This window comes from Buceros rhinoceros, unplaced genomic scaffold (assembly GCF_000710305.1).
Source record: "Buceros rhinoceros silvestris isolate BGI_N320 unplaced genomic scaffold, ASM71030v1 scaffold2036, whole genome shotgun sequence".
NCBI lineage: Eukaryota > Metazoa > Chordata > Aves > Bucerotiformes > Bucerotidae > Buceros > Buceros rhinoceros.
The window spans coordinates 4,415-26,993 of NW_010417891.1; the positions used below are offsets into that span (position 1 = coordinate 4,415).

Sequence of the window (22,579 nt, forward strand, 5' to 3'; positions counted from 1 at the left end):
TTACCATCTCCAGTTGTGTGGTTGCTACATGTAATTACGCATACAACTTCTTTCTTTCCGAGGTTGTCCTCCACAGAGCTACACTGAAAAATGAACTGGAAATAGAAAAGCACAGAAACAGCTTTGTGCATCTGACTAATGATTTACACTTACAGACATTAGGACAAATATTTACAGCTGGAGAATTTTCACCTGCACTCTTCCCACCGTAGTTCAGGTCCTTGGCTTTCTGTATGGCAAGCCTCTATCCTAATCGAGTCTTTCACTGTTTTGGGTAATCAGTTTCCATACTTCATCACCCTGGACAGAAGAAGTATTTCCATCTATCACGTATCATATGAAAGTACAGGTTATGATTTAAAATTATGGCACATAACTTTGTGTATGAAGATATTACTATAACGACAAACTACATAAAGTCATGGACCAAATTTTCACTCATATGTACAGTCTGTTGTATGTTTAAAGTTTATTGATGGTATGTATCTTTCTCTAGAGAAATCTGAAAAAATGTCAGAAAATCTCATATCTGGCCAGACCTCCTTGAAAGGTCCAAAAACCTCGGCAAAGGAAAAGAAAGGTGAAAAGAGAGCTAAGGTCTCCTCAAAAGGAAAACGAACTCCACTTGGTATGTAAGGTACAGCAGCAATGAAACCAGCACTAATATGGTCTCTCATGTCAGCTCCTTAAATGCAGGGGGCCAATACAGATAAGCAGCAGATAAATTAGAACATGCTATTTTATGTAAATAACTGAGAGATCGACAATTACTGATTATGGCTTTGCACCCAATATATGGAGCACATCGAAGCTACATTGCACCGTTTACACTTTGTCTTGGTAGTTTAGATTTAGTAGTTTGTGGTGTCCTCATAACAGTGTGGATTGGGAAATTAGCAGGCTTAATATACATCTCAAGTGGAGAGATTCACAAATGCTGACAGCCCAGGGAGAGCATCAGGCAGAGAGTGGTGCCTCTACAGGGAGGGCTTTGAGCGCTCAGGATCACACTGGAAATACACCGAAGTGTCACGATTTAATTTTGCAGTGCATTTTATTGTGGTTTTATCTGACGTGCTGAGATACTATCTCACTTGTGTAATTCATAAAGTGTGTAGTTAATGAGGTGTAAGGCTAACGAGCTTTTGCTATATACAAATATTTTTTCCAGTGATTCATGCACACTCTTAGGAAAGGTGGGAATGTACTCTTGCTTGGGGTTTATTTGTTTTATTTCATTAATTTTTTTCTGCCATGACGGCCACCTTCCTGAAGTTGCTTACATCTTTTTATCACCTTTTCCATCCCAGCAGAGTAATAGCTGTTGTGCTGCAGAGAATATTCTGCACATCAGTGATAATCCCTCCCTGTCCTACCTCGCTGTAAGGTTTGCAGACCCTCCTCTCAGGAGCTGGAGAAAGCCAGGCTCCTGCAGCACCCTGCCACCCGGAGCAAGTCCGGCCACCTCACCACAGTCAGAGGGGACTAACATCAGCTCCCACCTGCACACCTACCGGTTCTGCTGCTGTGATAGCAGGGAGCCTGGCCCATTTATCTCCTCTTCACAGGACAGGATTTGCATGGGAACTGCCCCAAGAGGGTGCTAGGAGGTAGCAGACAGTGAGTTTTCAACCATGGAAACAGCAGAGTGCATCACAAGATGACAGGTTTCTTATGGCTTCTCTTATGCAGACCACCTGCTCAAAATAAAAAATGAGTTTTAAATCTCCATAGTTTCAAAATATGCTAACACATCCCTAAGATACTATTTTCAAAGGCTACACTAATTTCTGGTGTTAAATTTTAACTGAGTAGAAATTTTCTTTTCCTCTTCACAGTTTTATTTTGACTGTATATAGATTTTAAATATTGCCCAAGCAAGAAAAGGGCTGTATATTTATTTACTTTGTGAGGAAGACAAATTACTGAAAACACCATGTCATTATATTTCAGGTAAAGAAGATGAAATTGATCTTTCTATGGCTGGTGTAGGTAAGCGCTATGATGATTGGGCTCCAAAGTAACAGTTTTGGCATATTTTGAAGCTTCTGGGTTACTAATGCCAGGGAATGAAAAGGCAAGTTGTTGGTTTTTTTTTTAATGAATAGGAAAAATTAGGAACCATTGAGAAATGCAGTTATTAGAGTAGCAGTTACAGTACCATTCTCTGAGTAGCAGGCAGTGCAGCGAGGAATGATGAAACAAGTTATGGCTTTGTATAAGATTTTTTTATCTTGGGTCGAGGGGTGTTGGGACCAGGGGAAATAAAAGAGCATTACAACAGAATTATAGGGTGCGAAAGGTTTGCATTTAGTAATAGTTAAGGAATTAAAAGAAAATCTTTTTATCCTTTTTTTATAATCTTTGTCAAATCACTGAATCTTGTGAGAAGATGATTTTAGCGGATTGTTTTGTTTTTTAAATTATAGATATCGATAGACACTGAATGACGTGTTTTGCTTTGTAGAAGAAAAATCTGCTATTTCAGTGTCACAAGATATCAAGTACTTCTCTTGGCTTATGAGCAAGAAGGCAGCAGTTTTGTGCAGTTTAAATGTGGCCATAGTTATGAGTTAAAACATGTAATTATTTGAATTTAAATACATTCTTTTACCTTAAACACCAAATAATTTAAATGTTTTTTCGCATCTCTGGTTAGATTTTTCTTTTGACCTGATTTGTGCAGGTTACATATTTGGATATAACTTGATGTGATATCAATGCAAAATTTATCTACAGTTTACAGAAACAGCCCACAAGGTAACCTTCTTAATTAGTTTTTAACAGTACAGCTTTTATTGCTAAAAGCTAAAACATAATGTGGCAGATGTACAAACCAGGTAATTTTTAAAGAAATCCTAAATCATTTGCCTTCCTACATAATCCTGTGAGCACATGGGTGGAAGTGAAAAATTGCACTCTAATTGGCTCCACCAAAATGGGCAAGCTGCAATTAATGAAAATGGACAGTAAGTGATCCCTCAGATGATGAAAGTGTTTCTTTTCAGTGCCTGGAGATACTTAGACAGTGAGAGAATTTTACCTCTACCTAGTGGCAAATAAGGTTAGAAGCCCTAATAGCTAAACCATTGACAGAAACCTGTTGCTAAAAGCAGGAAAAAATCCAACTACATGCAGATATCGTCTGTGCAGGATTTAAACTGTATGCATGAAGTCCCCTTAGCTTACGTCCTGCGAGTGTCCTTTATTCTCTTAGAGCTTTTTGGTCCTTTGTGAAGATCTCATAACAGTAGGAGCTGTTGGCTGTTACGAATTATATGGGTGCAATTTACTATTAGAACACAACATGAAGCCTCTTATTAGCTGATACATCCTTTTTACTGAAAAGCAGCATTCAATAGAAGTTTTCATAATAAGAAGAAATACAGTATCAACTTTTTATCTTATAATATTGAATCTATAATATAAAGCCTATATTATATAATTTGATATAATACAGAATTTTATTCCTTTAAACTAAGAGAAGAACATATTTTAATTCTAATCATTACTTTGTTTTTAACTTGGACTTACAGCAGTAGAACAGTGTAGAAAATGGACCATCTGCCCTACTCTTCTCACTCTCGTAGTGATGTCTATTGTATTTTTACTTTGCTTTAATGCATGCTTGTATTGTTTCATTTGACATTGAAACCTACATCTTTTTAAAAAGATTTTTTTAGCATTTGTGAATAACACTGTATGCACTATTCAGTATTTCTGAAAATATCAGCGTAAAGCTTCTTGAATAAACAAGTTATTCCTGTTTACGATTTTTTTTTTTAATGTATATATATATAAAAAATCTAATTGTTCTGTTTACTTAAATTTATTGAGCCATGGGAACAACCTTCTGAAATAAATTTCCCATTAGAATCAGAAAATTATGTTTATAAATTTTCTTTAGGTTCTAGCCCTCCTAATTGCACATAACCAACTCTGCGGACTGCAATGTGTATACGTTTTTTGTTCCCTTGGTCTCCTGTCCATTCTGTCCTGTGAGCCAGATGTGCACAGCAGAGGATAGAAAGGGCATTCTGTTGTGGTGCACAGATCAATGTTTCTATCTTCCTTCTATCCAACGAAATTTCATTTTCAAAAGGAGGTCTGATTTTTTTGCTCCAATATATCAAAAATGTAAGGTACATCTGTATGGTTGCAGTTTGCACCAGGGTTTGAATCTGTTTCCTAGTGAGGCCTCATGCTCTTGGCTAGGGTGACCTAGGAGTCCTGCAGACCAACTTTTGCAGTTCCTTAAAATGATTAAATGTTTCAAATGACCCTGGAATAAACACTTTTTCTGAGCCTAGTCTCATAGGCAAATTGATAAGCACAAGATTAATCTAGGTTTTGGCCTCATTAGCTACAGAGAGTAGATGTCAAAAAGGCAAGCACAGGGACTCTGGAACATAAATGAGACCTGCCTTGGTCTGGTGTTAGCAACAGTGAGTTTGGACAAGATGACTTTCCAGAGGTCTTTCCCAATCAACATCCCTATGATAGTGTATTTTTTCTAAGCATCGACACAGATATTCCAGAAATCTCTTGAGATATCAGAAAAGTCATGCAACTACAACTTGTGAAGAAAGAACTAATGGACTGTGTGCTATGAATGGCTTGTGTATGCTACAAAATAGCTAACGAATGCCAAGTAAATCATACTTGGTTTAGTGCAAGGTATGCCAAAAGCATCATGCATGTCATTAATCTAAGTGATGACTACAGCAGAGTGGGAGCAGTGAAGGAGCAGCACGGAGATTTTAAAGGATAAATGTCAGATTCATCGAACATTATGTATTATGTGATAGGCTTACGCAGAGATTTAGCTTCCCAGACCATAGAGATTAAGGAGGATTTATTGTTTTGTCAGTCCTTGTTGGTTTAGGTTAGAGATGACTTCTCAAAACAAGCTTAGCCAGCTGGTCAATATCATCATTTTAGATACATCAACTTTAGGCACACACAAGGAAAAAAATACCACAGGTTCTGGGAAGTAAGATAAAAATAATAAATAACTCCAACTAAGAAGATAGCATCAGCTATTGTCACAAACCCCAGCCCATTTCAGTACATAAAAATTCCGTGTATACGTGTCCCTAAATCTTTTCCACTTTCCAGTTTACGAAAAAGGGAAACATTCAAAGGGAACACATACTAAACTTCTTGGACAGAAGTGTAATGGCCTTCATGAAGAACGCTCTTACTACGCCAGCTAAAACCTCCAGCCTAAGCCTGCTACACGGCAGCACAGTGAAGGAAGAGCAGGATTTAACTAGCTGGGCCTATAGCGATCTTAATCACTTATGTAAGCCAGAAGGCAGAGCATGTAATTTGGGAAGGACCAGTGCTACGGACATACTTAACAAGAAGCACTGTATATTATCGTCAGATTGAGCGTTTGCAAAGCACAGTCACCAGGTCACCTAACTGCACCTAGCCTGACAAAGAACAATGAAGGGAACAGTGCCAGAGCTAGGATAAGAAATACCTGTCTTGTTCTGAATTAATATGAATGAACCTAACAGAGGTCATGTGTGTAGAGAACAACAGCTATATATTCTCCAGCAAAGCTGAAAATAAAGTATTTTATCTGGCTTGAATATTAGTGACCTTGCTTTAGACTCACTCTTTAGTCGAGAAATAGAATCAACTGCACTCTGAACTGGATGACAGGAAGATGAAAGCCCAAAATCAGAAAAGCATCCTTATTTGGGATGGTATTGAAGCCTTGTTTAGATTAAACATTGGCTTAACACAGCACTGCTCTGCAGGGAAGGGCTAGAGTATATTTATTCCAGGGATCTCTTAAATCAGAGCCATGCAGTTGTGTCCTTAATGTGTTAAAACCAGTCCACTAATGACTCTTCACTAAAGCGCTTTATCACCTGTTGATCAAGAGGGGAAAACACCTCTCATACTGGGAATATTCATTAAGTAGGAAATGTTAGGTAAGAGTCTTTTCCAAGATCAACAAAATGCAATATAATTTATTTTCCATGCCTTCCAAAATGTCAAAAACTAAGCTGAGAGATTCAAAGGCATTCTGTTAGGAAACGGTACAGACCCAGTGCTATTAAGGTGTATGTGTAAACGACACTCTGGATTTCTTTATCATGCAATTTTGCTTTCTTTCATAGGCCACCCAGAAATCTTTCCTTTAGTTTTCACTACAAAGACCCAAGAAATTTTTAATTGCCGAGTTGATGAAGATGTCACAGAAGAAAATTGTTTCAAACTTATTAAAAAAGAGGACATCATTCAGGACCTGAAAACAAGAGCTGCAATTTCTGATTTCCACCCTGTCAAAAAAGTAGTCCTAGTATGTAGCTTATTTCATTTTCACTTTAAGGTTTCACGCTCTCAGATTGTGTATTTTTTTAATGATAAAGTCTGTTCTAGTTTGACTGTGTAAATACACCAATGCCTTAATATCAAAGGATGTAGGTCATGGACCACTGTTGACTCCAAGTTTCTCACGGCTCACCATGCACTTTTTTTTTTTTTTACTAACTTTAGATGGAAAATACACTAAAAGTATCATAAATATTACTAGTTTTGATTCTGTGAATGGCAGAGCCTCACGTACCTTGGCTTCCCCTAATTCATGGCCTGCTTATTTCTGTTCTATTTAATTCTCTGTATGAAAAGATTAGTTTTATTCCAGACTTGTTTTTATCACAAAATAAAATCCGTCTGTTCTTTTCAATTAGCACATGAAATTCTCCGTTAGGACCACAGGTTTAACCAGATACTGAATTTACACTAGTGGTAGCTTTGCCAGTCACAGGCTTATGTCTGTTTTGGATGTTATTTGCTTTCAGTTTTCCACTAATTGTTTTAATTAAAATAGGAATATCCAGGGGAAGAACTTTTGATAGTTTTTGACGCAAAGTTCCAGTATGGACAGAACTTTTACCTTGTTGCTTCCGAGGAAGCCAAGGAACGCCTTCTGAAGGTAAGAAAATCCAAGTATACCACAGCAATCCTCTATCTATGAATATTTCAGAATCTCCTCTCAAACTTATCTGTCAGGAATGGTAATATATTCATAAGCATCTGATGTGCTTGGCATGCCAGAATGTTTCTCTAAAGGATAATCTGATAAAGGGAAAATACGTGTATCACTGTAAAAATATCTTTTATACTAAGAAAGGCTGAATCAATTTTTTAAATTTTACTGCAGACAGCCACTATAATCCTCATTGCTACATTTTTATGATAAGTGTTAATTTCCTCTGCCAAGACCCAGGTTTTTAAGTAAGAGATAAAAATAATATATTGGAAGAAATACTATACTTACTTTTCACAATATGTATGTATATATTTTTCAAATCATAGTTTCAAATGGTCTTGAGTTCAAAATAACTCTAGATACACAAAGGATTTCCCCCTTGTTCATTGCATCATAGGAGAAGGTTTATGGGCAGATTATATAATTTTTCAATATGAGTTGTCATCCAGCATCAGGAGAGTAATAATTAATAGAAAAAAAATTGCAGTTCCAGGCAGGAAGGCCTATCACTATAAATTATTAATTACTGTAAATTATTTTTATATAACAGTTATTTGCTTTTAAGACAGTAGTTTCTCTTTAATGTAACATTTATTGGCAAATTCTAATGCACAAATGTTTGACTGGGATATACCGTAATTGTACCCTGGGGCACTGTGTAGCCAGACTTACTGCACCGAGACAAAAGCAAAGAACGTGTGAATAAAGATGGAAAACTGGGTTTCTAGTTCATACTTAGATTCTAGTAACGGATTTTTGAAAAAGCACTATTCTGCACTATTTGATGTCACAGCCTCCAGAAAGTACAGAAGAAAAAGAAGAAGAAAAAGAAGAAGAAAATAGAGAGGGAACTCTGGAAGTCCATCCTTATAAGCCTCCTGTCCACAAACCCTGGGTGTCTCTTGGTAGTGAAAAGGAAGTTGAAGAAGAATCTGTTAAAGAGATGGTTCCAAAGGTCAGAATCAACAGATGTTACTTAATCAAATAAATACCACAGAACCAAATTTATTTTAAGTTCCTTAAAAAAACCCTCAGAAAAAGTTACAAATTTAGTTTTTCTTGGGGTCTTTCAAGAAAACAACAACAACAAAAAAAAGAGAACTAGCTCAACTTTTAAGAAAAACTCAAACTTTTTTTTTCCTCCCAACCCTGTTCATAAGGCATGTAAGACTGTATTGGATATATCTGTGTCTTAAGCTGTAAATTCAAAAGTCCTGATCATCTGGTCATTAGCATCTCTGCCACTTTTTGCTCAATTCGCTATCTGGCCACGTTACGAGCTTAGTCATTGTAATTATATCCCAAGGACTTAGTTCTGTTTCCATGGAATCTAATGAACCCTGTTTCATTATATGGATGGCATTTGGGTAGCATGCAAGACTTATAAGGGCTCTCCACCTTGGCATAAAAGTTGCCAACTAGAGATTATTACAAGGTGACTTTACAGAATGGCCTATTTGATTAACTACACCAAGAGATTATACTGAGAAAATTGTACATCCAAAAAGTAGATCTACTCACAGCGGTCACCTAACTTGTGACATTTGGGGCATCTCCAAGCATTTAACTGTCCAGCAGTGATTTTTTAGTCAATACCTAAATCCCTGTTCAGGGAAGACTGGCTAAGTTTTCATAGTTCTCAGCAACTAAACATCTTGCTTATACTTAAAAAGATGTCTGATTGTTCTAATGCTAATTCACAGTCACTAAATTTAACCCACATTCACAGTCCAAGTATTCTGTAGTCTACCTTGCTGGCAAGGTCTACTCAAAAGTACTTTTAGCCTACATTCCTTTCCAGTTCTGCGCGAGGTGCTGGGAAAAAGATCCTGGCCAGGAATCCAGGACAAAAGCGATACCTCTCTGCCTCTGTAGTGCCTGCTTCACTTTGTGGGTAGAAGCCAAGCCAGATCCCTTTTCCTTCCTAGTTCTCACTATAAGGAAACTCCTCATTGCAATTTTTGTGGATCCTCGTTGGGGTACTTGTCTCCTTAGGCACTGCAAAGGAAGCTGAAATACCTCACCCAAAGTTGAGACTTGCACTAAGAGGGAAGGAACGAAAAGTTAGGTCTTGGAAGTCCAATGCAGTATTACATAAGACCTCGTGCAAATCAATCCTTTAATTAAAGGTGCAGTTTCGATATTGCATGAATTAGAAAATGTAATTCTCTTATGCCAAAAGATATCCAAAAAGTTACCTAAAGGCAACTTCTTGTTTTGGAAATACAAACCTGTCTTCCATTACTTATGTAGGTTACTTATATGAGCACTTCAGAATTTAAAAATGCAGAAATAACTAAACTCAGCACAGAAATCATCAACAGAACCAGTCCTACAATTATATGAACACTGCCATTTCAAAGAACGAACTTCCTACAAACCTTCTCCTCTGCTAACTGCACGAATACCTCTTTTCCAGATTAAGTATCTGATTTCTCGAGTACACAGTAAGTTTGGTGCACCAATTACATTTACTGACAGGAACGCTTCATGTGTAGAAGACAGTTACGTTGAATGCACATCCTATCAAGACAAAAGTTTCAGTATTAAAATGTTCAAAAAAGATGTGGGCTTACAAATGGTTCCAAAAGTAAGAGAAGATAGTGCTCAGACAAAATGGTAAGGGTGAGAAAATATTTATCAACTTACTTATAAAGCTACACACTGTTTCTGATCTTAACTGAACTTACGTGAATTAACTCTTCTGGAGTTACTCAGTTACAAACTAAGAAAACATAATTGGATGCTCTGTTTGCATCTTTCTTTTTTCACTCTTTTCTGGAGAATTTCTAGAAAAAAATTAATACATTTAGCTTTTAATTTTACACATTGCATGGGTTTCTGTTTAAAGTTGTTTCTATACTTACATGCAAATTTATTCTAATTGGTTAGGACCTATCCAAAAAATGCAGCCACGCAGTATGTTCCTAGACAGTTGTCAAATGAAGAGAAAGAAGAGAGTCTGTCATCTAAGAAATTGAGTGAATTTCTTACATCAGTACATTTAAGGTAAAATTACTGCAGCAATACACATTAAAGGCTACCTGAAATATTATCAAATACAAGCAAGAACTCTTGTCTGAGTGGACCACTGATATGGTCAAATACTGATTTGTTTGGGGTTTTGTATAATTTTCTTTTTTCCCCTCTTTTAATATTAACGCATGTTAACTCAGTGCTTGCCTCCATGAAAATTAGCATGAAGTCTATGCCATATAGATAGGAATGTTGGTTTAAACCAATATTAGAACTGTTAAAGCAGAGAGTGGTACATCTTTTCGAACAAAATGCAAAGCTGCTCACCCAAGCAGAGGCTTATGCAGAAGAGCAAAAGTGCTGTCCTACAGTCCTTAGTCATGGAAGTCATGTCAGTAAAGTCCCACTTACTGACACTTTTTGCACAAGAATTGGACAATTACCCTGTATTCAATCCACACAGAGCTAAATTATTGGTACAATTATTAATTTATATTTAAGTGAGAAAGGGTTTCCTTACAGTGATGCATCACTGAGGAATTAATACTTTTTTTTTTTTTACCAGTGTGGTCAAAATTTTGTGTGAAACAAAAGCTGCCTCTTTGTGGAAATACTTGTGATTTTACTACTAAGTAGTCACATCTGGATTATTGAAAGTGTTAACTGTTCTTTTCACAAAACAGAATGGAAATTGCATTGCAGCAAAATGAAATCATGAATCCTTTTTTTGATGACTGGAAGGCCCTAGCAGAAGATGAAAGCTGTTCTGGTGGCAAGCCAGATGTTTTTCTTAAAGCCTACCAATCATTTACAGACCTGTGCTATCTCAAGAACAGAACTATTAGCTGCGTTTGCTGGCATCCAACCATTTATGGTAATGCAGTTAAAATACTAATTTCAGACTTGAATGACATGTATGACAGCTATAAAATACGCGTCTTTCATAAAATCATCAGCTTTTAAATTTAAAAACAAATGTGCTGATTTAGCACATCTGTCAGAGTAGCTGATTTGAGATGAGGTGAAAAATGAGGCAAATTCTTGGTAGAGTTCAGACAGGCCACGCAAAGTCACTCACCCTGATGTATAAGCGGAGATCAGAGGAAAGGGAATTTTCTCCCTTATGAGGCTCATTTAAGTGGCGCTGCAACCGCGCCAGATCCTTCTGGTGTCTCTGCATACCATTGTTCTTCCCCCCATGGCTGGTTCTTGTAGCATGCCTAAAACTTGCGAGGAATGTTACAGCCACAACGGGACACGGCTCTGCTGAGCGCCAGGGCGCACCACAAGGCATGCTAAGCGTCTCCTCCTGCTCCCTCTCACGGATCATTGCTCTACACAGCCATGCTTAAAGGCACAATTTTGTTTTATATGAATGTCCTAGCTGCACAGCATACTAGTAACCACTACTGCAGCCTATGCAGGAAATTAATTCAGCTACAAAAAATTAGATTTCGTGATGGGTGGCCAGGATTCTACGCCTGCCACATCATTTCAGGTGCAGTATTTCAGGTGCACTGAGGAGCAGTAGCAAAAAAGTTGAATTTTATCCTTGAATTTTTACGTTCTACAACTCACTGTTAAAAAACTTCATTTTAAGTAACAAAAATAATTTCCGCAAAGTAGATTTGTAAAAAGAAAAATAAAAAATATAAATACATGGTGGGGGGGGGGTTTGCCTTTTTTCACTGTATTCAGAAGGTATAAATATAAATCACTTAGAACAATTAAGCAGCATGTTGAAACTTGAATTGTCTCTTCTGTGAAAACTAATTTTCTCTCTCGATCAGGGATTATAGCAGTGTCAGCAGGAGAGGGGCTTTCTTATGAAGAGCACGTTAACCTGCCTGATAAATTACTGCTGCAGCAGTCGGTAATAGTTTTTTGGAGTGTTTGTGACCCTATCCACCCTCAGGTATTTAATCAGGACTTTTAAATATGCCAAGTGTTTAAATAACAAGAGAACAAACAATTGGTGTGACTGGATTTCTCAACTATTTTTTCTTCTTTCTAGTTAATATTGGAGTGTCCTGAAGACATTTACTGCTTTCAGTTCAGTCCAAGAGATTCAAGTATCATTGCTGGTGGCTGCATCAATGGACAGGTGTTAATTTTCTGTTTAAGAATGAAAGTGGATTTTTCTATATTTTTTGCAATATAAAAACAAGGGTGAAGAGAGGTACTCAACATCCACAGTAACATATAGTCACAAGACATGTCACAGAGCTCAGAAATTCTCTGATCCAGTTACTGCAGAGCTGAGCCATTACTGTTATGGTGCTTCTTTGTAGCACTGATAAATAGGTCAAGCTGTAAAGACTTTTTTTTCTTTTGAGACAAGTGCAAGTATAGCCTTTCAACTGATTGCATGGGACTGGAAAGGCAATACTTTAGACTTCATAAGTTCTAGTGCAAAGAATGAATTTCTTATTTTCCCCCAAAGCTCCATGAATTGTATTTGAAAAAAATGCATATTAATATAATGGATTAAATAATTCATAATTTACTCATTTCTCATTGTAGATTGTACTGTGGGATATCTCTCAACATGAAGAAAAGCTGCAAAGTGCAAAAACTGTTGCTGATGGAACTGAGATAACAGCTGTTAACACGGTAAATTCTTCCATTCTAAATATATTGCAGTACATCTCTATGTCTGGGGGAGAAAATGGGTAAAGGTATTCTGACTCAAAACAGGGGAGTAGATAATCTTTGCAATGCGTCTCTAGAAAGGATAAACCTGATGACTATGTTAAACAAACCCATTATCACAATATCATTTCTTCCTGGTTAGTCCAGCATAATAGCTTTGCCGCACTTGGTGCGGACCTGGGCTTCAATAAGACTGTTCTTTAATGGGCACCAACATATATTCAACTCTTGTGTTATGAAGCCTATCAAATATATAGAGCATTTGTTGCTGAATGGAATACTGAAAATTATTCTGGAAGTTTACGGACAGGAAAAAGGTAGCCTGGGAGATGAGAAGCAAATCTCAGCAGGAGGAGACTATTATAAAGGGGACGAGCAGAAGAGAGACTTAAGAGCAGAGGAGAAACCAATAATGTGAGTGGATGTGCGTGTGCCTGTGCAGGCATGCTGGAATTCTTTTTAGAGCTGCATATCCAAAAGCCAGTTTTGATCCTTTCCATTTTTTTTTCGAAAGGGAACGTATTAGACCCCTAGAAAGTTCTACAAACTTATCTGATATATGTGAAGAAGCATGAACAGTATGTAAAGTAACCTTTTTTCTTTGAGACGTCTACTATTGTATTTTGGAAATACACTAAGATATCTCTTTTTAAAACATTTCTAGCTATCACTTATGCACGTCCAGCAGAGCAACACTGAGCTACATCTAGTGAGATGCTGTGCAGTCTCTTCCATACAGTATAGTCATAAAAAACCAGTAACAGATATACATTGGGTGCCAGATTATTTTGAGGTGAGTTTAAAAATTCACTTTTCTTCTTTTTACAGTTTTCTTAATCTACTACCTCAGAAACCACAGTGTAAACTCAAGATAAAATATTAAATATTTAATTATTTATAATAGCCTTCATTGTTTCTCACTGCATTTTCTAAATATTAAATAATTTGGTGCCTCTTGTCCTGTTCATTGTGCTTTACAGCTATGCTGTATTCTCAGTCTGATATGAATCTGCTCACACTGGGAAAAAAATCTGTAGCCTTATTGAATATTAAAATTAAAAAAATATAATAAGCCTTCCATATCTAAAATATATTGAATTTCTACTATGAGCAACCTACCCTGCCACCAAGAATTCAGAGAAATAATTTAAATTACCTATATATCTAGGCACCCAAGAATGGTGTTACTGTAGTTACCTTAATTTTTCTAGGTGCTGCTTCTGGACTGAAAACTTACATTTTCTGTGATGGTTTTAAAGCTCCATAGTAATTAGGATCTCTGTAGGTAAAGGGCCCAACATTACTATGGGGCTATTGGATGCTCCTTTGCTATTGAAGTACTGCAAACTGTTGCTCAAATAAATCTGAAATGCAAATGTAATCAATTGCAAAATAATGACAGTGAAAAAGCAGATCAAAAGGAAGAAAACTGAGATGTTTAAAAGATTCATGCAAATTAATATATCGATAATTTTTGAAAACAAATTTTTAAGACTTCATAGGTTCTGCAGTCCCTAGCAACGTTACCAGAAAAGTGAGGAAAAGGGTGCACATACTTCATAAAAAGAAAGGTGATGCAACTGTTCAATATTAATTATGTTACAGTAGTATCCATGGATACTAATTGGTACCAGATGTAAAACGTGAGGAAAGGGATTGGAGAGCAGCATGCTGTTATGGTTTTTGTTGTTTGGGTGGGGTTTTTTGCCAAGGTTTAGGCTCAGAAAGCTGTTTTCACATTCATCTGGGATAACAGATACAGGAAACTCATGCCTGATAAGTAACACTGACAAAAGAATCACTTTGTCAACACTTAGCGATGTGTCCTGGGACACACTTTGTTTTATACAAACATGGAACTGTGTGTCAGCCTTTCACAGCATTGCAGTTTTTATGGCACAGCTCTGAAAATCAGCAGTTTATCATTACATATCAATGAAAAAGTACCCAAAGTTATATCCAGAACCTAATCCAGCGTTGCATGGTTGTCACTACCGTTTTGACTCCAGGTAGGCAACTCATGAATGAAAATAAGAGTAGGGTTTGGCCTAACAAAAAAAGCAACACAGCTGAAGCTTTACTGCAAGGTTTATAGCACAGTTTTAGCCAAAACATATTTTGCATATACTGCAAATTATATTTGATCAGAGCATAGCTTATAATTGCTTGTTGCCCCCTGACAGCTATCCTTTATTTTTCTGAATAAATTGGAATAATTTGGTATAAAACAATGACTACTTGGTAAGTGATAAGTACTATAAAACCTGCAGAACCCTACATACACAAACTAAACTACTAATAATTAGCATTTGAAGGCACCACTACCATCCTGCAGTGTGGTCTAGCCAAGCGATAGTTTAAGACAGATGACCCATGGTATAAACTTGGCAAAGAGTTGTCACTCCCACTGCCCTTAACTGTTTGAGATAAATTTCTCAATTATTTGCTCTTTGGTTAGGCTGAACCAAAAACATTACAAGCATGGCAATCTAAGGAGGGCCTGACTTGCAGTGGTGACAGCAAGTATTTATCCTGCTGACTTAATTTAGAATTTTAGCTGTTTAGCAGGCAAAGCTGGTTCACTTAAAGTACACTTGTAAAATAGCTTGATTTTATAACTACAAGTTAGTAAGGCCTAATTTTCAAACCTTACCCAAGCAGAAACAATGACTTAACTTCTAGAAGACTATTTTATGTGTTGAACTACTTACATACCAAAGTACAAATTTTATCTATCATCTTCTCCCCCTGTAATTATTATTACTGTTATTTTTAGGACAACCAAACAGGTACTACTATTGAAAACAGAGATGAAATCTGCGTGCAGCTTGTAACCTGCTCTCCTGATTGGTAAGTGCATTACATACTCTACAAGATGTCCTGCAGTTTCCTTTGGAAGGCTTTATGGGGCATACTTCATGATTTAACTAGCACACTTCTGCATTCCTATCAGCTCACCCTGAATAGGTGATATTCTGTATGCAGAAGACAATTACATCAAGTCCTTGGCTGCTTAAGCCCTATACAGTAATGGCATTAAGAGTTCATTAACTGAAAAACCTCACACATATACATTCATATTCCGTGTATACCTTAAAAGCGCTGATCACACATGCATTGGCCTGGAGAGCCCACACCTATATCAATAATGTGACTTGCACAAACAGCTGTTGAAGATTTTGAGGCCACAGAAATACTGTAAACTATATTTAAACTTGGGGACTTAGGTGGCAAAATTATTCCATATGACTCTTCTCTTTTGTGGACTGAATAGTCATGATGATTATGACTAACTATTACCCTACGTGAAAGACTGGCAAAGGGTCAGAATGCAAAAAGTGAAAATAAATGCTCAGCTTTCATGATGGCAAAAGGCTTAAGGCTTTTAGGCTGCAATCACGGCTGGGCTCAATCACATACTTGCTAGTTACATCAAAAAGAGGGTGGGTCACAGAGAGCTAAATTTGGTAACGATATGAAAGTATTTTCCCTAATCAAACGTAGAGTAGACTTCAAAGAATTAGGTTAAAAGAACAATTGCAAATACAGTTGTTAATAAGTTTGCAGTGTAATGCACATGGAAGAAATAATTTAAGCTACTCACACACTAGGAGTCCAAATGAAAAAGCAGAAGTCGCTGTACTACTGTCCTTTAAGAGCATGGGTCCTTGAACAACTCTGGTTATAAAAGGGAAAGAGGTATCAGCAATGAGGAAAATTATCACTGGCTATATCAAATCTGTGAATGAATGTCCAGAGTAGAGCAACAGGAACAATCAGAAGCCTGAAAAATCCAATGAGAGGACAGATTCAAGTGAGTGGGACCATTTGCCTTAAATGTCAGCAAATAAATTGGTACACACAAGAAGTGGGAACGAGGTTTGATTTGGATTACTAGATTAGCTGGTACAGAGTTCTGTCCAGTTCTCTCAGCCTCCAGGAATTTCAACCAGGTAGGGCCAGGAACTTCACCCAGTAACTTTCCATAAGCAAATTGTACGAATGCTACCTAGCTGCTTTGGCAGGGTTAACAACTGATGAACTGGTGAATAAAGGAACAGATCCCATCATTTATAAACCAAGCGATTCAGTATCTAGCATTTGTCTGCTTTTCAGAATCTTTATCGCTATGTAAAGTTTGAAGACGAAAGGTAAAAAACCCCAACTTTAAAATGTGTGGAAAGTTGCATATAACTTTAGAACAAAAAATAGGGAATAATATTATACAATCATTTTGCAGCTCAATATTATTTTGGGATATACCAGTCACCAAACTTCCCCAACAATCCTCATCTGAGACAATAGAAGAGGAGGAAACTTTTTATACACTCCCTGATGCTCCACATACTTCTAAGCACCAAGATCTCTGTTGGAAACCTCTCATAAAGGTACTGTACACAAATATAGAACAGAAGGAAAAACTAGATACGGCCAGAATTCCCTAATAATTTATTATTTTGCTTCCCAACTCTTTATTTTTTCCAGCAAATTGTGACTTCCTTATGAATGTCCTTTTCTGTTATGATATTAAAGACTTCAATGTTCCTCTGAAACATCAGACAACACATTTTGAAAAGCTAACTCAAAAGAAACAGCATGTCTGCTTCTTAAAAACAGCAATAGTTGCAAAAGTGTTTGTATTAATAGTGTAAGTTCTTGTCAGCCTTTTCAACTGCTGCGCTGTCTATCTCAGTGGGTCCTAAACTGTGAAACATGGTTATGATAAACAGAAATATAATTACTGGCAACCCAACAGTCAGTCTGACTGAAATGGTCATAGCAATTTATGAAAAAAGTGAGGTTCAAATAGTGTTAGGTAAATAAAAAAAAAAATTTGGACCTGATCTGTGCTGCTCAAATAGCTGCAACAGAACTAGAATTACTGGCAACCCAACAGTCAGTCTGATTGAAATGGTCATAGCAGTTTATGAGAAAAGTGAGGTTGAAATAGTGTTAGGTAAATAAAAAAAAAATTTTGGACCTGATCTGTGCTGCTCAAATAGCTGCAGCTGGTATGGTTGTTGAACAAGCAACTGGAGCTGTTTTTTTCTAGAAACATGGCAAAATCCTTACAGGGAAAGCATAACACAAGAGAAACCACAGGTTTGCATTTTCTCTCTGCTTGTGTGCGAGGCAGCAAATACTCTTCATGGAGTATTACAAACACACTGCAAACTGAAAAGAGCTGTTCGATTACAGCAGAAAGGCATTTATTCTTGTACCTGAGGTCCGATAAAATTAATTAGCAAATAATTTTTTTCTGAACAGATAAACCTGTGCGAAGGTGATATCATCACATACAGTCCCATCAGAATTAGTCTAAGGGAACTACATTATCATTACAGAACCTCAGGTAATATTTTTATTATGCCATATTGGAAAAATGTTTTTATGAAGCTTATATTCAAGTATATACATAATGAAAGCTGAGCAACAAAATGTTGTACAGCTAAAACACACCTGGGGAAAAAGGTGTCTTAACTACACTGGTATTCAAAGTGCGACATTCGTGTATTGGCTACAAAAATACGTACACGTATTGAATACAGAAAGAGCAGTTCTGTATCTGCAGTAACTCTCGGCCAGGTTTCCTGTAACAGCCCATACAAGTCCCCCACCCAGTCTCTTTATCCCTGAAACAGCATGTCCTTTTCAGCCCTTACAGAACACCATTTTTAGAAGAATAATCCTGGGGTCACAGTATATATCGTGGGCACTTCTGCAGGCCTTTGGATAGAGTTGTCACTCTCCAGTGCAGAACATGAAGTAAGCGCTTCACATTCTGTGGTAGATCAGTTCTCTCCATGGTACATCATGGTAGGGACACGTTGCTAATCCCTCTGTGAAGTGGCAAGCTGACACACTGGTAGCCCAGGAGTTGGACTGCCTGAAAGAGTGACCGCAAACCATGCCAGAAAATGCCATTCTGGCAACTGAGCTGCTGCGGGGTAGCTGCTCCTGCGCACGCTGTCACACCGCGGACTGCCAGAGGCAGGTTGTGCCCTTCCCTGAAGCACAAAGGTTAGCTCTTGGCTGCAGCAGCTAAGGGGGGTGCATTAGGGCAGTTCCCACGGAGACACCGGTGCTGTGTAAAACTGATGAAGAACAGAATGGTGCTACCCTAAGCAATTGGCTGGGTTCAGGAAGCACTGACTTCAGAGCAGCTGCAGCAATGGGGACATTCCACCGGGAAACGGTTAACCCCCAGAACTGCCGCCTTCCTTGGCAGTCATTCTTCATCTCTCCTCTTAAAATTGCCCTTATCTATGATCTACCTTTATAAGACAAAGGATTTGCTTGGTCTGATAAGTTCCATTGTATAATAAATAGATGTATCCATATTGTTTCCCAGAGAAGGTGCAACCTCTGCACACACTAGAACTACTCACCAAAGACAGACGATACACAGACATGAGTACTTCAAGCAAAAATCTGAAAGCACTAGAGAGTATCTCCACCGACTTTTTTGTTGGAACTGAAGTAAGTGAAAAGAATATATTATTAATTCCAGATATCCGAAAGACTGAACAATTAAACAGGTTTCACAGATGTGTGGCCTTGCATGTTTTCTTCAAGCGTTAACTAAAAAGATCTTTCCCAGTTCTGAGTTTCTATGGAAAATGAGAATTTGACTTCTAGCTACCTTTTTGCTTCTGGCCACCTTTTCTGAAAATACTGGAGCAAAGCTTGAACTGTAAAAACCGGGCACCTAATTCTGCAGGGAGGATTGCCTACGTACATCAAGTTAGGTAAAGCTGTTTTGGCAATACATAACTGAAGAACGACGATCTAAAATTTTACTGAGTTTTCAGTCACTGGCTGCAAATTTAAGTTTCAATTTTCTCAGAACATACTTAGTGATGGTTATAATTAAGTAAAGTCACAGCTTGAAAACAAGGCACTTTAATATAAGCCACCAAGCTCTAACGTTAGCATTTACTTTGTTTTTCTGGCATCACAGGATGGAGAAATTATTTATTCTGACTGGAAAGTGGAATTTGATAGTGATTCATCAACACCAGTTAGTAAGTTCAAGTTTCTCAATACTCCTTTAAACCTTAATATATCAATAAATTTAAAGTATTGCCACCTAGAGCCTGTCTTTTTAAGGTTCTTGCTCATCTGCTATAATAGTCTATCTCACTGACAACTCCAGGATTTAGTAGTACACCCTCAAGAGCGCAAGCAGCGTAGCTGTCATGACAGAGGAGCAAAAACCCTCTCCAGTATCCCAGGTACGTTGCTATGTACCTATGGGCACAAATCATGGAAGCAACTAGATTTGTGGCAATCCCAATTCCTGTACCTTGTGAGCAAAAAAATGAGGATAGTATCTTTGAAGCCTGTGCTGGATGTATTCTGCACGCCTCCCTGCGTAACTCCCATTCTGAAGACAACCACTAAGCACTAGTTACAAGCAACTGCCTTTTTCATTCCATTAGGTCAGAAGCACACTCAGAAATACACCATCCTCACTGAAACTATCAACACCCTCCAGAGATCTCCGTTTTTTAAAGACATCATTCTAAGCATTGGAGGCCGAAATTTTGCCATTTGGAAAGAAGGGGTTACAGTAAGTTACTTTAACACAGCTGTAACATAATTGATAGCTATACAAGACAACTATAGCAGCCTCAGAATCTGTATTTACAGAAATATTTGTAAGTCACAAAGCTTCCTATCTTAGGGATAAATTTGGTATAAGAGCAGCTTTCCCTTTTTTCCCACATCAGAAAACTGTTTTTGAAATACCTTTGTAAACTTGCCTTTTACAGAAAAAATTAAGTGACCTTCTTCAATTCCAACCTTGTAAAAACTGTAGCTTCCCAATGAATTATTTCTGCTGCTAGGAAGCCGGAGATAAAGGCAACGTGTGCTAATCTGGTCTGAAGAACTCGTGTTTAAGATGTAGTCTTTTCATCATCTGACAACAAAGAAATGTGGGAGGATTTTGCAGTTTGTCTCATGTAGGAATCCAGGTTAGCTCTACCTGGAAAAATCTCAAGGCCACAGATTTTAAACAGCAGATAGACAGATTACCTTCATAGTCTGGAAGTCAGTTACCAGGTTTTACTTCCCCACAATTCTCCTTTTCATCTGCACAAGGTGATGCCAATTTTGCCATTGATAAAATTTTTGTAATAGGATCATTTGAATAATGAATTTTCTTAAATGATAGGAGATTGGAATGGAATGGATAGTATCGTTAGATCGTTGGCTTTATCTTTCACCTGTTTTCAAACACATTAAGAATGGACCGATTCTTCAGTCAAGCTGCTCTGCAGGAAGATACACTGCGGGACACTGGTCCTTAACAAGACCAGGAGTTTTCTTCATTGGCAGAGATGATGGAAATATAGACATTTGGGACTTACTGAAGAAAACTTATGAGGCATCTCATCTCCGGAACATCTCCGAATCAACGATCACTTTCATCAGCCCCTGGATTGCCTCACGTATGTTGATGGTGGTTGCACTTTACGGTGCCACCCTGATTGCAAAATGGCCCATGACCCCAAGGGACACTCACCTTGTTACAGACAATCTTAGATAAGCACATACTTCCACTGATGTAACCCTGCACCAGATATACAAAAATGCACACAGCAGTTCTAAGTTTTCTACCATGGCATAAAGCAACTGAAAACATTCAATTAAAAGGACTTGAAAAAGTTTAAACTTTAAAGGGAATTTAATTTGTTAAGAAAAAAGAGCAGTTAGGCTGCCTTTTCGCTGCAGCGATCAATAAACCAAAAAGACAACAACAAAAATGAAGCCTCTGTAGCTCGTGTTTGGGTGGAGGCATGTGTTACTGTTGGAATTTAGATTGTTTATATGTTTTTTGTCAAATATCTTTCAGCAAAGCAGCATTTTTTAGCCGTTTCTGATGATCTTGGAGTACTGCATGTTTTGGAAATCTGTCAGGCACTAAGTTACCCTTTGAGGAATGAGGTAACTTTATTTCCACATCATTTTCAGCTGTTCTTTTCCCCCATATCCCAGCCAAAGATCAAGTTAGTGTTGCCATCTCATCCGGTCTATCTGTCTTGCCTGCTACCTACTCTGTTATTTCTACATCACAAAAATCTTCTTCCCATCCTATCCCAGTTTTAAGTTTATATATGCACTTAAATACTTTATAAACATCCCATGAAGTTTTGCTGTGTGCAGAGCAATGTAACACCACGTCAGCAGTGTCATTTTAGTAAAAGTAACTTCTTCAAAGCAAGGTAGGAGCAAAGTGCTATAACATGAGGAAATACACTGCTCCTGCCCAAGTTATGTGTGTTTTGGAACTGCGCTATTTAGGGCACTGATTTGTAAACCGAAGAACAGTCACTAATATTTAAATTACATTCATTCTAACCAAAGTATTCACTGAAAAATGGCAGGTTGTTGAAGAGACTAATGGAAACTAAAACACAGAATCCCAGATAAATGCATAGTGTAATACTCAAGTATGTTATTTTGTGATGTCTTTGTGCTTGAAGCTGGGTCCGTGACGATTAGGACTGATTTAGTGAAATCAATAACCTAGTTATTTCAGCGCAGGTTCCTGAAGGATGATCTCCTCAGAGTCAGTGTAATAAAAATTACTCAACCCCATGCACATTTGTATCCAAGATCAATTGGTTTTAAGTCCATATCTTCGTATTGTTTTGCTGCAAATTATTTGGATAGAGATAACCGTATTGCCAATACGGATAAACTAATAATACTGTTCAGATCACCAACAATATTCCGTGTCTTTGGGCATGGAGTGACCTTGTTTGTCGTTGTGTTACTAGCATGCCAACGTACTTGATTATTTCGAAAGAGAAGTCAAATATCTGAAGTACTGTGAACAAGAGTTTCGAGAGTATCAAGAATTTCAAGGCAAAACAGAACTGAAATGGAACCGGAGGCACAGAGGGAGAAAACAGTATGTTATACTTTAAA

General features: G+C 37.6%; 1 protein-coding gene across 1 annotated transcript; it reads left to right on the forward strand.

Annotated features, from left to right (window-relative positions):
* Positions 1–510: 510 nt before the first annotated feature.
* Positions 511–22,562, forward strand: WDR63 (WD repeat domain 63; the record flags this gene model as incomplete). The annotated part of the gene is made up of 21 exons (XM_010138302.1): positions 511–628; positions 1,954–1,992; positions 6,138–6,319; positions 6,851–6,955; positions 7,806–7,967; positions 9,432–9,631; positions 9,905–10,021; positions 10,672–10,862; positions 11,779–11,903; positions 12,003–12,092; positions 12,512–12,647; positions 13,303–13,433; positions 15,417–15,490; positions 16,881–17,028; positions 17,909–17,993; positions 18,993–19,120; positions 19,602–19,661; positions 20,088–20,213; positions 20,892–21,096; positions 21,501–21,592; positions 22,429–22,562. Coding segments are annotated over exons 1-21 (2,648 nt in total), but the record flags the coding sequence as incomplete, so codon positions are not given.
* Positions 22,563–22,579: the final 17 nt, after the last annotated feature.